At 44.1% G+C, this 15,362-nt stretch overlaps 1 protein-coding gene across 10 annotated transcripts in view; it reads left to right on the top strand.

The window, feature by feature from the left end:
• Positions 1–15,362, top strand: part of ERI3 (ERI1 exoribonuclease family member 3) — a 124,836-nt gene that overhangs the window by 12,349 nt on the left and 97,125 nt on the right. For 4 of the 10 annotated variants that reach the window (XR_014794187.1, XM_084874686.1, XM_084874689.1 and 1 more), the window contains one exon: positions 1,788–2,065. The exons of 4 other annotated variants lie outside the window; for them this stretch is intronic. Coding sequence is in view for 5 of the 6 variants with exons in the window: in XM_084874683.1 (XP_084730809.1) it covers positions 1,788–2,065 (278 nt within the window). In the remaining variant the exon portion in view is untranslated. The remainder of the gene's footprint in view (positions 1–1,787; positions 2,066–15,362) is intronic. 2 more of the 10 variants (XM_084874685.1, XM_084874687.1) reach the window with 1 other exon arrangement.

Here is a 15,362-nt window from a genome sequence, read left to right as displayed (position 1 = left end):
CAGATGAGATCTGGATGATTGTACATACACTTTATATACTGTATTTACACATGGGAGAATATAAGACTTTAAAAAATCCTTAGACATGGCCTTACTTGGAGCAGTTAGAGAAAGTATCCTAAGGCCCTGAAGGACTTCACACCAAACTAGAAAGCATAATGTGAGCAGACTGGTGTCTCCTATCTCATCAAGGCTTCAGTACTGTTCAGGAGTGGGTGATATGAAGAGTTATTTTGAATTCCAGCTTTCCAAGGGATATTGGCCCATTTGCCTTTCCAAGAGATTCCCTAATGAAACTCAAGCCAGCCTTTGTCTGCTCTGGGCTGAGTTTTGGCTGCATTTTTGGAGAGGCTGGGAAAACAAGCAGTGCTTATGCAGGAATCATGAAGAATTTAAAATAATTTTTGGTCTTAGTTCTATTGAATCTACATGGAATTTAACTATAGGGATAGGAAAATTGAGAATGCACACTAGTATATATCCTAATAAATGTTCAGGCCAATTATTGTAGCTCATTCAGTGAGTTGGGAGAGCCAGGATGAGAAGTGATGCTTGGTATTGTCCTATGTCCACTCAGGTAGTAGTGACCTTGTTGCCTTTGAATATGCTCTGGACTTCACTGACTGCTCTCCCCTTCCACCCTATGTGAGGGAGCAAGTGCCCGTTTGCAGCCTTTCAGAGACAAGCTTTTGGCTCTGTAAGCATGGGGTTCCAAAAGGCATAAACTGTGGCCATTTCTGTATTGGCTGTGAAATTTCTTGTCTGACTTTGAGGGAATTTGAGTATTTGGTATAAAAGAGGGGAAAACACCAAATTTCTGCTTTGTTCCTTTTTTATTTTTTTTTTAAGGAAACTTGAGTTATTTAAAACTTAGGCTTTGATTTTTATATTTCGTTAGCCCTCTTAAGGAGCAGACATTCTGCAAATTTAAAGGGAAAACTTGAAAAGTCATTTGGATTTTTTTTTTTTCTTGCACATGTTCACTCAGAAACTTTACTAGATTTTTTTAGCAATGCTCCCATTACTGCCACATCTGGGTTTTCTCTTTTTCTTCCCTATTTAAAAAAGTCCTGCAGTCATTCAAGGCCTCTAGTAGAGAGAGTGATTCTAAAGGCAGCAAACGGGAAGGCCTGAGGCTGTTGCCAGCTGTGCTCTGCAGGCGTTTTCATTCTCCCAGGGTGCCACTTACTGGTGTGGGGGCTGGGGAATCCGCAGAATATCATGAGCAAACTCCCCTGTGATTGCTCTGTTTGCTCTCACGTTGGAGAAGGGAGCAAGGTATGTGGAGATGTTAAGATAGACACCGACAGGAAAGCTAGGGGCAGATGGCTTGGAATGGAACCGAGGAGAGAATATTGGGTATTTTCAGCTGTCTCTCTGAGTCTACTTAGCTCCCAGGTCTGATTGTGCAACTAGGTCCCTTCATGTTACTTTGGGAACCTTAGCTTTAATGTTAGCTGTCACCACCTGAACGTGAACACAGAATTATTCTCTCCTCTCTTTAGAGCGTGAGAGCTCCATGTAACGATGAAGGCCAATGTTATTTTGAGAATGATCTGGGAAGCGCTAAGCTGTCATAATGCTGCAGGGACCAGTAGTAGGGTCTTGAACTTAAGTAATGAATACAGTGATTAAGAAAACGGGCACAGAAACAAATGGGAGTGGTTCATATTGTGTGACTAACCCTAAAGACGAAGCGGAACAGGGCCATAGTGGGAGGGGAGTAACCCAGGTTCTCTGTATTTTTGTTTTTGTTTTTTTTTGTTTTTAATTTTTCCTCCCCTAAGTTTTAGATGCTTCTGGATGTTCAATGCTAGCACCTTTGCAGACTGGAGCAGCTCGATTTTCTTCATATTTACTTTCAAGAGCAAGAAAAGTGCTGGGCTCCCACTTATTTTCTCCCTGTGGTGTTCCGGAGTTCTGCTCCATATCCACCAGAAAGCTGGCGGCCCACGGCTTTGGCGCATCCATGGCAGCAATGGTGTCCTTCCCTCCCCAGAGGTATCACTACTTTTTAGTGCTGGACTTTGAGGCCACGTGTGACAAGCCACAGATTCAACCTCAGGTAACTGTTGCATCATTGCTTCAGAAAAGGTGGGGTGGCAAGGAGGGAGGGAGGATAGTCTTGCTTCCTGGGACCCAGAAGAACTTTCTCATGTCTTCCTGGCTTTTAGCTACTAATCTGGAGTTCCTGCCTAGGAAGCAGGACTTGGTTCAGGCATGCTAGGGTAAGGCAGTCTCTGGAGAAAACCGGGTACATTATTCCTCTCGGCCTCACCCTTTGAGAATCAAAATATTTCCTTTGTCCCACCCTCCTCTCTCCTTTCCCTCCTCTCCTTTCTTCTTCTGTTACTGCTGCATGTTCTTGAAGGAATACTGTGGTAGTCAGCCTCCAAGATGGTCCCCAGCAATCCTTGCTTCTTAATAGTCATACCCTGGATTATTCCTCGTCCACACTGAATCTGCTAGCCTTGTATAACCAATACAATATAGTGGAAGCGACATTCTGATACTAAGTCATAAAAAAAGCATTGCCGTCCACTTGCTCTTTGGATCACTTGTCCTGGTGGAAGCGAGCCACCATGCTATGAGGGCATTCAAGCAGCCCTTTGGGTAGGCACGTGGATAGGAACTAAGGCTCTTAGCTAAAAGCCAGTACCAGCTTCCAGGCATGTTTCTTGGTGTTACCCTGTTTCCCCAAAAATAAGACATCCTCCGAAAATAAGACCTACTTACAGGTTTCCTTCTGAGTGAAATATAAGGCATCCCCCCGAAAATAAGGCCCCCCTAGGCTTTGTCTCAGAATGCTATTGCTAAACATGAGAGATTTGGTCTACTGATTCTGAAAGAAATGGAGTCACAAGAAATTCACAAGGAAATTCAGGAATTGGATTGTTATGATGATGTTCCAGAAGATGATGACATGATTGTCATTGAATAAATGAATAAATTCTTGATACTGTAGGATTCACAGTTTGTTTGGTTTGTGTTGACAACTACCGTACTACCGTACTGTATACAGGTAATAAATTTCCTTTATTTTCATTTAACAATAAATGTGTACCGTATTCTTCTTCATGGAAAAATAAGACATCCCCTGAAAATAATACCTAGCACATCTTTGGGAGCAAAAATTAATATAAGACACTGTCTTATTTTTGGGGAAACAGGGTACCTTGGAAGTGAATCCTCCAGCCCCAGTCAAGCCTTTAGATAGCTCCAGCCCCAGAGGACGTCATCAACCTCAGGAGCCAGACTGGCCAACTGAGCCACTCCTGAATTCCTGGCTTACGAATTGTGAGAGAAAAGAAATGATTATTGATGTTTAAGCCACTAAATTTTGGGATGATTTGTTATGCAGCATTACATAACCTGAACAAGTACCACTGTTGGTCTGTTGGAGAGGAATCTTTTTTTGCTTGTTTTTTTCCTTAGCCACTGACTATATCAAGAGACCTTTTAAGTATTGCTACTAGGAAGCTTGGATTAGCAGCAGAGGAGCACCTATGCTGGGTAATCTTGGAGTGCTTGCTGTTTGCTTTGGAGGAATGATTGAGAAGAATGAGTGGGAGCTGATAGGAAGTTCATTATGTCGTGGAGACCTTGGGTATGCCTGGCTCTAGGACTGTAATTCCTCCCTCTGAGCCTGGGTTATCAGGTGTGTAGTTCTGGGATGCATAGACATATTGATCTTGGGAATAGTAAGAAGGGGGATAGGAGGACTGTGGCATCAGGCACTAGGGAGGGATAGGGTCCGTTTAGAGTAGGGGTGTCGAACTCAATCAGAGAAGGGGCCAAAATCTAAAATCCAGCCTAAATCGCGGGCCGAATGGTTTACTGAACAGTCATAAACTGACAATGTCATAAACTGACAGCGGAGTGCAGTGATGACAGCACGGTGCGGGCCACATTGCAAGGCCTGGCGGGCTGGATTTGGCCCGCGGGCCTTGTGTTTGACACATGTGGTTTAGAGATAAACTGGGTCCATTTCTCATGATTAATACCCCTACCACTATGAAGGTGTTCTTTCTTTAGAATTTCCATAAAGCAGATATCAGAACCCTTTTTCCTTCCCATTTCTCCTTTTCTTTTTTCCTATTCTCCCTTAAAGTAGTGTCTGCCTTTGGGGGAGTGGAATCAGACCTACTTAACCTTGGGAAGACAGGTACAGATTGAGGAGCAAAAGGAAATATAGCTGGGAAGCTACCTGTGCCACATTTACTTTCTCAGTCCATGCTCTAGGGTCTTCTCCTCTGCCTTCCAGAACTATTGGAAATTCTGTGGTGGGTGTGCCTGGATGGTGTGTGAGGATTTTGGTTATGTAGATTCTCTTAGGCTGGAATCAGGGATCCATATCCTAATATACTATATTATTTCCCTTCCTGGTATAGAGTCTGAAACCCAACACATCCCTATAGCATATCAGTTTATCCCTCATGATTGCTTGGTACCTCCCTATGGCCTTTACTGCTTTCTTCCTCCTGGCACATGCCAACGAATGTTTATTTCTGAACTTTTCGGTAAGATTATAAGCTCAGATAATTATGTAGCTCTGTTCCCTTGTTCTACAGAGGGTCCTACCAAAGGAAGAAGGTCTGTCAGTATCTCACCTTTCATCTCTCTTTCAAGGGTACTGTTCTTTTTTTTTTTTTTTTTTTTAAATTCACTTATTGCAATACAGTACAGATTTAAATCGCCTGTATCACCAGCTTCCTTCCTAAAGTTAGGTACCAAGGCCTTTCAGATCTAGGCTGAGCTAGGGCTTCATGCTGTTTACCGGGATCTGGGCCTGATTAAAGATTATCTACAGAATCAATGAACCCTGATGATGTGATTCCAAGGGCACTTAAGGAATTGGCTGCCCTGCTTCATTATTAGCAAAGCATTAGCTGTTGCTTTAGAGAACTCAGGAAGAAGCATTTGCTGTCTTGCTTATCTTTAAAAGGGGAATACGAATGATCTTGGAAATTATAGACCCGTTAGTTTACTGTGATTCCAGAGAAGATACTTGACCTGATCGTCAGATAATCAATCAACAAACAGCTAGAAGAGCAGAGGGTACTGAGTAATAACTTACATGGGTTTGTGAAAAAGAGCAAATCCTGTCAGATCAATCTAACTTCTTGCCGTGACATAGTGATGGATTTGAGTGGATCTAGGGCAAGTGATAAATGTAATGCATCTCTACTTCATTAAGCTTTACAATGCTGTGATCAACAGGTAGGAAAGTGAGTTTGGGGCCAGGCAGCTCTGCTGGACTACCCATTGAACCAGCCTCGGGAAAGGAATGGGCAGCTCAGGAAAGACTTGAAACTTATTGTTAACTGGAGGCCCCGTGTACAACATTTGTGCACCTGGAGGGGAGTGTTCCTCTGCCCGGCCTGTGCCCTTTCATAGTCTGGGAGCCCACAGAGAGCAGGCCTAAGGCGCAGTCAGACATCCTTAGCACTGCTGCGGAGGCAAAGAGGCTCCTGCCCCCTGCTACTGCTGCGCTCACCAGCCGTCAGCCCGCTTGTGGCTGAGCGGTGCTCCTCCTGTGGGAGCACACTGACCACCAGGTCAGTAGCTTCTGTGTTGAGTGTCTGCCCCCTGGTGGTCAGTGTGCGTCATATCGACCGGTTGTTATGCCATTTGGTCGATTTGCATATTACCCTTTTATTATGTAGGAGGGCAACTTAAAGCCTCCATCTTATTCTTAAAACAAACAAAAATTTTCCCTAAAGTTTGCAGGAAACAAGATCCTGAAAGGATTCAGAGAATTTTAGAAGATGGACTAGAGAAGCTGTCAGTCCCTGGTATGATAGCATCTTTCCACTGAGGTCATCATAGGTCAGGTTCTCATTAGAGCCTCTGTGGTATTTTGGTCTAATGGTCAAGAAGGGCATTGGAGAAATTGGTAAAGCTCAGGATAAGAGGAACAAAAATCATCAGAGGCACAAAGATAAGACTCAGGAAGAAAAGAAATTGAATATGGTTTTAGTGACTGATTTCTTGTTCAGACTAAATAAATTCATCATATGGGAAGTAATTGTTCCAAGGAGGATGATAATAACTTGCTCCTCATTTTAATAAGGACAAAAAGAAAAAAAAATGAATTTAAATGGAAGCAGAAACATTCAGACTTGGAATGAGAATCCACTTCTAGTAGTGACAGTAAAAGCACTAGGAAATGGTGTGCCAGTTAGAACAGCCTTCCCTAGTGCTCTCTCTGAATGGCTTGATTGCTGTCTACTTGACAGAGAGACTTTTTGGGCAAGTCTGCATGCCTCCTGGAATGGGCTTGGGACTGAATCAGAACCCATCCAGCTCCCCTCCTTCTTGGCTCCCAAGAACTTTCCATACTGAAGGCCTCTGCATAGTACACTTCTGATTCTTATGGGAGTGTGTCATAAACACATTTTTGGCCAGAGCCTATCTGGAGGCTTGGCATTGGGTTCATTCTCTCATCTGTGTCTGAATCAACTTGGGACTATCCTAAAGGAATGCCACTATGAAAAATTAACAGTTGTAAACTCTGTTGTACTTGGGTGAGTAACAATATTATTTATAAACATAGTAAAGCATGGTATTTTCCATTTGTCATCATTTTTGTTGTTATTTTTGTACTTTGTTCAGTTTGGTGAGACTGGAGTGGCCAGTTTGCCAGTAGTAGGCTTTTGCTTTCTGTTTTTGTTTTTTTTCACTTATTTGTCTTACATACTTTAATTCAGATTAACATAATAGGTATTGGCTGAATATGAGACTTCTATTTGAGGACGTTTTTTCATTTTATTTTTAATTTGGATGGTTGAAGATGTTACATAGACTCTAAATTTGAGGAATACTATTACTTTCCTGCTTTAAGAATTGTTTCTTGATATGGAAGTAGGTTTGGGAGAATCGTGGTCCCTTTATTCTGCTTGCAGAGGTTCGTGCTGCCCATTTTGGTGTGGATGTGCGTGGAATGGTGGTGGTTGTAACTCCTGGACCAGGGAGCAGCTGAAAGTTCTGGTGGGATTTTAACTTGTGCATCTTTAACTTGCGGGCACTTCTCTCACCATCTCTGTTGAGAAAAGACCAAAGCAAATGTAAGTGAGAAAAACAAGGTATAGTCCACCGCAGGAGGAGAGGAGGAGGTAACCTGAGCTGTCCTGGTGGCCAGGGATGGGCAGCCCAGCTCTCCTGCTCTGGGGATCAGACATCCTGGCTGCTGTCTGCCCTCCTTCCCTGCGTTCCTTCTGGCCATCCAGCCTCCCGGTATAGTCTGTTTCCTCACTGCTCTGTAGCAGCTTTGCTCACTGTGCCCTTCTCATCTGTATTCGTGCTGTGACTTTGGAGAAAGATGACCTTTGGGGTTGGGGTTTTTCTAGTGTTTGGTCTGTCCACAGGGGCTTTTTTAAATTTTTTTTTTTTTTTTTTTTTTTATGAAACCTTAACGAGATTCCATCTGCATTTTGAGTTAGGACTCTGAGCAAAGGAGTTTCTTTTTTATAGAAAATTGTCCAGGTGCTGGGTTATTTTGGGAAGGTAGGGTGGGGAGGGTGGAAGGTGACATGAGAATGAATAATATAGAAGAGAGGCATTTGGGGAATTTCAGTATGACTTAGAGCTGGCATATCATTATTAGCCTTTTGTGAGAGAGACATCTTATAAAACTTTATAGGAAATTGATTGAGATTTCTACAAATTAAATTATATTGATTCCCTTCTCCTCCATTCAAGGCTGAAAGGCAGGATCCCCCCACCCCAGGACACACATATTGCCCTGGCTCTGTGTTCAGCTTCTCTTTCTCTCTGGTCTTGATTCCTGCACACACCAAGTGGACAGAAAGGCAGTTTCCCCCCAAAAAGGACACACCCTCCCCTCCTACTGGTTAGCTAGGCTGCAGCTCCTCCAAGTGTGTGTGTGTGTGTGGGGGGGGGGGGGGGGGGGGGGTAGGGCCAGGCTTTTAGCCGGAGAGCCCCGTTGTTGGGTTGTGGTCTGTCTGCCTGTGGCCCCCGGCAGCCTGCACTTTTTTCCCCGTGCAGACAGGCGAAGGCGTTGACGCTATTCTTCTAAACTGGGAAATGAAATGCAAAACCGACATTAATGTAACATTATGGTTGAGATTAAATGCACCAAAATCAGGAAATTCAAAGTTATGCTTCCCACAGCAACTATAACTCAGCCTCATCTGGCGTGTGTAGTATTTTGTGTTAGTGTGGATGGTGTTATATGTTAAGACATTAAAGTTAACACCATAAGCAGAGCACAAAATGCTTGAGGGCGCTGAATTATGACGACTATGTGAGCCGTAAGTGTTCTTGCACAGGCTCCCGACTCCTGGAATAATTTTTCCCCTGCCCATCAGACCAATTATTGCCTTTCTTTTAGTTATATCTTTGCTTTAACACATCTCTTCTTCCAGGGTCACTATAAATGAATTCCTCTATTGGTAGCCTGTGATGGCGGTGGGAATGGGACAGCTTACTAGCCCCTTTTGTCCTTTTTGTTGTTGCCTCCATAAATGTGGCGCTTTCTCCTCCCCCTCGCAAAGCCCCCTCCTCCACCTGCTGTTTTCTGGTGGTCCCTCAGCGAATTGGGCCTCCCCCTGACTACCACTGTGGTTCCCCGCTACTGCTCCCTCAATGGGAAAAAGCACTGGCTGTGTCTGCATCTTGGCCCTATTTTAATTTCATGTGAAAGCCCAAGGGCCCCTTCTTTATTTGGTGCAGAGATAGCAATGTAGAAGCAAAATATACATCTCAAGGAGTGGAGAACTGATGCATGGTGGTGGTACATGATCAACGTGCGTTTATTTGCGTTATTCAGGAAGCTTCTCTACCTTCTGCCTTTAAGCTGCCCTGGTGTGTAGTTAGGCTATGGAGTTGCCTAGTGGTGGTGGTAGAAATAAGACAAGCCCCGAAATTCAGGGGTCCTGGTAGAAAACAAAGCATACTGGGGAGCCAGGCAGCAAAGCAAATATCTTTACTTCTGCAGGAGGGTGCGCACGCACATGGTCTGGGAGCATGGGCACATTGAGCGGGCTGTCTGCTCGGCTTTTTATTTCTGATGCACATGATCTGTCCCTTACTCTTGACTGGTCACAGAGCTTAGGCTCACAGTCTTTCATGATTGGTTAATTTAAAGGAAGAGGTTGACCTTTGCTGTTTCAAATTGGTGGCCCACAGGGGAGCTGCAAGTCACGGGAGCCAAAATGGCAGCTGCCTAAACTCCCTTCTTTGGCAGAAAAGATTACTTGTTTATTCTCACAGTGGGACCAGCAATTTTCCTTGGGAGCACTGAGTCACTGGTAACAAAATCACCACATAATTTAATGAAAATCAAGAAGCATTATCTCCGTACTCCCAGCCTCTTGTTATCCTGGGGGCCTCCCCAAGGCTGAGACAGCTCTTGGAATGCAGATTTTGTTAGACACTGGAATAAGGTTGGTGGTGGGCAAGAGCTCTAAAAGAATAGGGCCATTAACAAATGGTGAATGAAATCAGGGACGGTAAACTACACTGAACTGCCTTTTAAGGTTTTTGTTGGCCATGACAAAACCAATGAAGTGGGCAAAGGAATGGGGAGGACCTCATTATAATCTAAGAAGCAATGAAAATGCCTCTTTTTACACTGGATAGCAACTTCAAGCTCTATGTTAGATTCTGGGGATATAAAGACAACTAAAAAATGGTCCCTACCCTCAAGGAGCTCATATTTGAGGAGAGTAGACACCGTTTAGCAGTATGAAAACTGCGATCACATAGGTAAGTCCTGAGTACAGTGGGGCACAAGGGAGGCGATTGATCAACCCTGCTTGCAGTGTAGAGAAGGGTCGCCTAGACTTCCTGGTAAGAGAAACTTAGGAGGCTGGCGAGGGTGGGCTTCTCAGAATTGTTGTAAAAGGCACTCACAGAATCAGCCAGGAGGGATTGACCTACGTCTGAAAACACTGACTTAAATTGCAGACTTGTCTATGGGAATATGGAAAATGAGGAAGAGCGAGGATGAAGACTTTGAACCTGGCAAATATTTCACCATTTGGTTAGCAGGTTTATCTGTATTAGTTACATGGTATTTCTCACATTCAAGCTAGAAGATTTTATTGGGAGGCTATGAGTGAGAATTCAAAGGCTAGAAGAGGTTTAAGAGAATTTAGCCAATAAAATGGGGCAAAAAGGGTGAAGGTCTGTAGAAATATGTGACCTGAGGCGCTGAGACCCTGAGACATCCTCATCGCGGTTTCATCTGATGCCTGAGCTGCCGTTGAAGGCAGCACTGAGTTGGGCTGCTGGGTCTAGAGAGAAGCAAGGGCTGGATAATGACAAGACACCCCACTCCCACCTCCGAAAGTACTGGCTTTTTGCATCTGGATCTGTTAGGCATCCCTCAAGAAGACCCACCCTCCATACATCAGGGAGGTTTATACCCTTCACACAGACAAACGGTTGGGAAGGAAGGATTAATGAAGAGGCAGGAGGCCTGCGTAACTAGGGAGGATTTGCTGCAGCAGAGATGACAGGGAGGGGGGTGGTGGGGGTTGCGCTCTCCCTCTGAGTAGCCGCAACAGGTACCCAACCATAGAGAGAAAGCCAGCAGGTCAGGAAGGGGTGATGGGGAGGTGAAATCCAGAGGAGTATTAAGCCCACAGGCTTCATTTTTCCCTGTTCCCCCATTCTGTCTTGTTTGTTTTTTTTCTCCCCAGTATTGATTACATTTCTTACTTTGTAGACTGATTTCAGTTGTTTGACACAAGGAAACTGATGTTAGGAGATGCTTTCTCCATCTCTGTGTCTTGTTGGGGAAAAGGATCCTACATCATTTTGATTAAGATGCCATTGGGATGATTATTTTTTATTCTTTTATCCTGGGTGTTCACAATACTTTAAAAGCTGCCAGAGTCATACGTTCATGTGATGTTTTGAGCCCTAGCTGTGAAAATTGAGTCATTGCCTAAAAGCCTGAAATAAGAGTGTGTTCCCAGATTGACACGAGCCCCCCAGGCTGGCAGGTCTGCAGCAGAAGGGTGAGCAGGATGGGGCAGGCAGAGATGGGTTTGTGTGTACTGAGTGCTGCTACAGGCAAAGCCCTGTTAGGTGGTGGGAGAATAAAAAAGGAGGCAAGTAGACTCTGGAGGGAGAGACAGACAACAGGGAATCTTTCAATCTGGAGAAGAAGTACCTTGGGATGAGCTGCTGTTTTAGTCCCATCCTTGTATGTAGTTGGCCAGTGGAGGATCTTGGTCTGTGGGCAGCAAACAGATCTGCTACATGAGTGCTCCACTTCTGCTCCAGTGCTGTGCTCAGGTCTAGTCCTGGGGAGGCTCTGCTAGCCAAGGCTTGGTCTGAGACTGAATGCTGGCAGAGGCTCTTAGTGGGAAAGCCGAAGTTGCTGAAAGGAAAGGAACTTGCAGAGTTCACATTGAGGTTGGGGCCAAAGTTGGTGAGCCAGAATAGGAAGTGTGAATGTATTGTTGAGTGGAAGGGAAGAAACGAAAATAGACATTGTAGGCCAGATTTCATGGGAATAGAGGAGAAAGTGTTCCAAGGAGTTAAAAATGGACTTAGGGAAACTGATTAGGAGGCATTATTTGAAAGAGATGTTAGTGGGGTGAACTAAGGTGATGACGGAGGGAAGTTATGTGTTGGGAAAGAAATGAGCTTGAGAACCATGCTCTTAATAGCTCATAGCTCCTGTGGGTCCTAGTGGGCTCCTGGGACTCAGTGGTGCTAAGAGATTTGGTAAGGAGTGAAGTGTGGAACATAGGGTTGCTGCAAATGGGGTGCTCTGAGCTGAAGATCCATATACACAAGAACTGATTTAGGTGAGTTCCTTAGTGGTGATGTAGGTGGTTACTCCTCTAAGATCTGTTTGATGAACTAATTGGCCATTGACTAGTGCGAGGGAGGTAATGGTGATTACATAATAGGATGATAACTGGCCAGAAAGCTTGGAATCTTGCTCTCTAAAAGTGTGATGCAAACTGAGAATCATGGCTTGAGATTATGGTGTTGGAAATGGAATCCAGGGACTATCTGCATTGTTCACAGGTTTTTCTCCCCAGCACTAGCAAGCAGCATTTGAATGAAAAGAGACTTGATGAACTGAAAGGGACTGGTAGTTAGTTGAGGATGGAGGAGTCAGAGACTGATGAATGGGATAAAATATGTCATTTTGATAAGGTCTACTTTCACATGACTAGAGAAACAGTGCTGGGGCAAGCCTCGAAGTTCATGATGATGGTGTGGAATGTAATAGTTGGTGATGTTGGTGAGGAGTGCCCAGCTTGGTACCTCAGGATATTGCACAAACTTCAGCGAGCATCAGAATCATCTCCAGGGCTTATTAAAACACAGATTGCTGGCCCTACCCTCAGGGCTCCTGATTCAGAACGTCTGGGGTAGAGGTCAGGAACTTGCATTTTTATTAAGTTCTCCGTTGATGGGATGCTGCCTGTAAAGGAGCATGTGTTGAGAACTACTGACTGCCTTAGCTTTCTCCTCTATAGAATAGGGCAGTCATTCCTGCCTGCCTTACAGAGATGTGGGATCAAACGAGTCAATGTGTGAGAAAAGTGTTCAATACATTGTGGACAGGATGGCAGTCTGTGTATTGCCTGCTTTACTAGTCAGTGATTTTAAAAATCTGTCATGCTAGCTCGGACATTTCTCAGTCCTGGCATCTGGCTGTCAAGTGTGGACCGAGAAGAGGGAATCTATGAAACACCTCATGGGAATGTAGTCTTTTGCTGCCCCTGGAGCTGTGGATGGGGTTCCTGAGCCTCCTGTGGTTCAGGGCCTCCTGAAGCCCAGCCAGCCTCTCGGGGTTCTTATTCAAGTTGCACGATCAGAACCCTCTGTCTGCTTGAATAGACCTGGTCCTGTCTTGATCGCCTGTTACTCACCCCCAGCTAGTGGATCTTACTGTATTTGCATTGATTGGGGAAAAATGGCCTTTGTCTAACCAAGCCTCCGATTATTCTTGTGATCTCAAGCATGTTGCATGACCTTTCTCCACCTTGTCAGGTGATTAACAGAACAGGCTTTGGCTGCATATGCCCAGGTCCCAGAATGTGGCATCTGGACCTCCAAAGTGAGTGGAGTTGGGTAGACTCTGTTCAAATGAGAAGCTATATAGCAGTGGTTCTCAACCTTCCTAATGCCTCGACCCCCAACCATAAAATTATTTTTGTTGCTACTTCGTAACTGTAATTTTGCTATTGTTATGAATTGTAATGTAAATATCTGTGTTTTCCGATGGTCTTAGGCGACCCTGCTAGCGGTTCTCAACCAACCTACAGGTTGAGAACCGCTGCTGTACCGCTATGGTTGGGGGTCACCACAACATGAGAAACTGTATTAAAGGGTCGCTCATTAGGAAGGTTGAGAACCACTGCTATATAGAGAACATAGTGGTTCAGAGCATGGACTCCAGAATTGGACTCTGAATTTGAGACTAGTCTCCACCACCTACTAGCAATATGGCTTGCCTTGGGCAAGTCACTCTTACTCTTTATGCCTCACTTGCCTTATTTGCAAAATGGGGTTAACAATATACCAATCTGTGTCTGGCATGTAACAGCTATATGTGTCAGCTCTTATTAGTAGAATTACTACTAGTATTATTCTGACTCATGGCCTCATAGTAAGCTATTGGAGTACAGCAGGTGGCTGGGAGGCAGGCCCTGCTTCTCCGGGGAACAGAGAAGAGCCTGCAGGCCCTCTATCAACATAGTGGACAGAGTCCGACACTACCCAGGAAGGCTTTTGTTTGTTTGTTTTCTTCAGTGGAATGGTAAGTTGGGTTTGGCATCCTTCCACTTCCATGCCCTCCCTTAGTGCTGCCTCCAGCGACCTCTCCTGCACAAAACTTGAAATTGGCTTAAATTAATTTCATGACAAATTGTGGGTACACAGGTAGCTTGAAATAAATTATTTGGTTGTTTGCTGCCCTGAAGGGTGGGCTTCATAGGAGACACTAATATTTGAAGTTATTACAATTGAATATCTAAAAATGTCTGAGCTGAGGCAGATCCAGAGTCATGTGCATGTAGAGGTAGACATGGGCATGCACACCTCTAGACTTTTGGTTTCCTTCATTTATTGGAACGACATATATATTTTTTAATTCAGATTTCAGAAAAGTAAATTATCATTCACTGTGTTCCTCTCACAATAAAAAATAGCGGTATTCATTTTCGGCCTCTTCTACATTTAAATGTTTTGTAGTCTGTGGGGATGGGTAAAGAGGGACATGTAGGTGAAAAATCAGCCCTTTAAAGCTCCGATTTCTTTACCCTTCCTTGTCCTGAAACTTCGAGCATCAGCTCTCATCTGTCAAAGTGTAAATCAGCAATTAAAACCCAAACAGCCAAATGCCAAAGATGACCCGAAGCACAAAGCAACTGACAAACAAGTCCGGACAAATCGACGGGTAATTTATAAGCTTTGCCCTAAAATCTAATTATTTGGCAATTCGAATTTGCAGCCAGCCAGGGCTCGGCAATAAATTTAACCCGCCATAAATTATTTAGGAGCAGGCTGTGGTGTAAATCAAAACCACGAGTGTTTGTTTAAGAAATAAGCTCCTTGTGCATAAAATGTATTTTTCCCCCCAAAGAAGAAACTGTTATGCAAACCATGCTCCATTCATTGCCCAGTGCAGCCCTCACTTCTCCCTCTCAGCTTCCCCTCTTCACTGTGGCCAGGAGGCTCCTTGATCCCTTGGAGAAAAGACCTGCCTTTGCATGGATGGGACTTTGATCCCAAAACCAAGTATTTGGATAAATCCTGCCTTGTGGTGTGATGCTATTTTTGGATTTTATTAAGACTTTCTGTGGAGAGGCATACGCTTTTTGGAATTTTCTTCAGAAGATGGAGGGAAGGGGTAGAGTAGCTGTTACTGTCTGTACAGTGAGGGAATGCAGTTCCTGGGTTGAGAGGGGGAACCCATGAAAAACAGACAAGGACCATAGAACCATCAGCTCAGGCAAAAGAGAATCTGTACTTTGGTTAAAAGTCTGTAAGAACACTATACTATTAAACCCTCGGTCCCATTGTCGAGAAATTCCAACTTAAGTCTCACTTAAGTCCCTCCAGCTTAAAATCCTTTTGTTGTTGTTATAAATTCAACTATAATCTTATCACTACAGACACTTTAGTTTAAGGCAGTTTGAATACCCTGTGAGCAACCTATACATTTATTTCTTGTAGCCTGCAGATTGTGGGTGTGAAATGTCATTTGAAATGCTGTTGCTCATCAAGTTTATCTGAGGTTCTTAGTTGAGCAATTAGAAAGCAGCTACATAGAACCTTTACTCCAGCTTAAACCTCCTCTGCTCACTTAAAAAGGTGAGAGAATATTTACTTCTCTCTGTCTTCCCTCCCTTAAAAATAGATTT

The sequence above is a fragment of the Pipistrellus hanaki genome, assembly GCF_964339955.1.
Source record: "Pipistrellus hanaki genome assembly, chromosome: 2".
NCBI lineage: Eukaryota > Metazoa > Chordata > Mammalia > Chiroptera > Vespertilionidae > Pipistrellus > Pipistrellus hanaki.
Note: the sequence above shows the minus strand (reverse complement) of the source record. Positions and strands in the feature narration are given on the sequence as shown.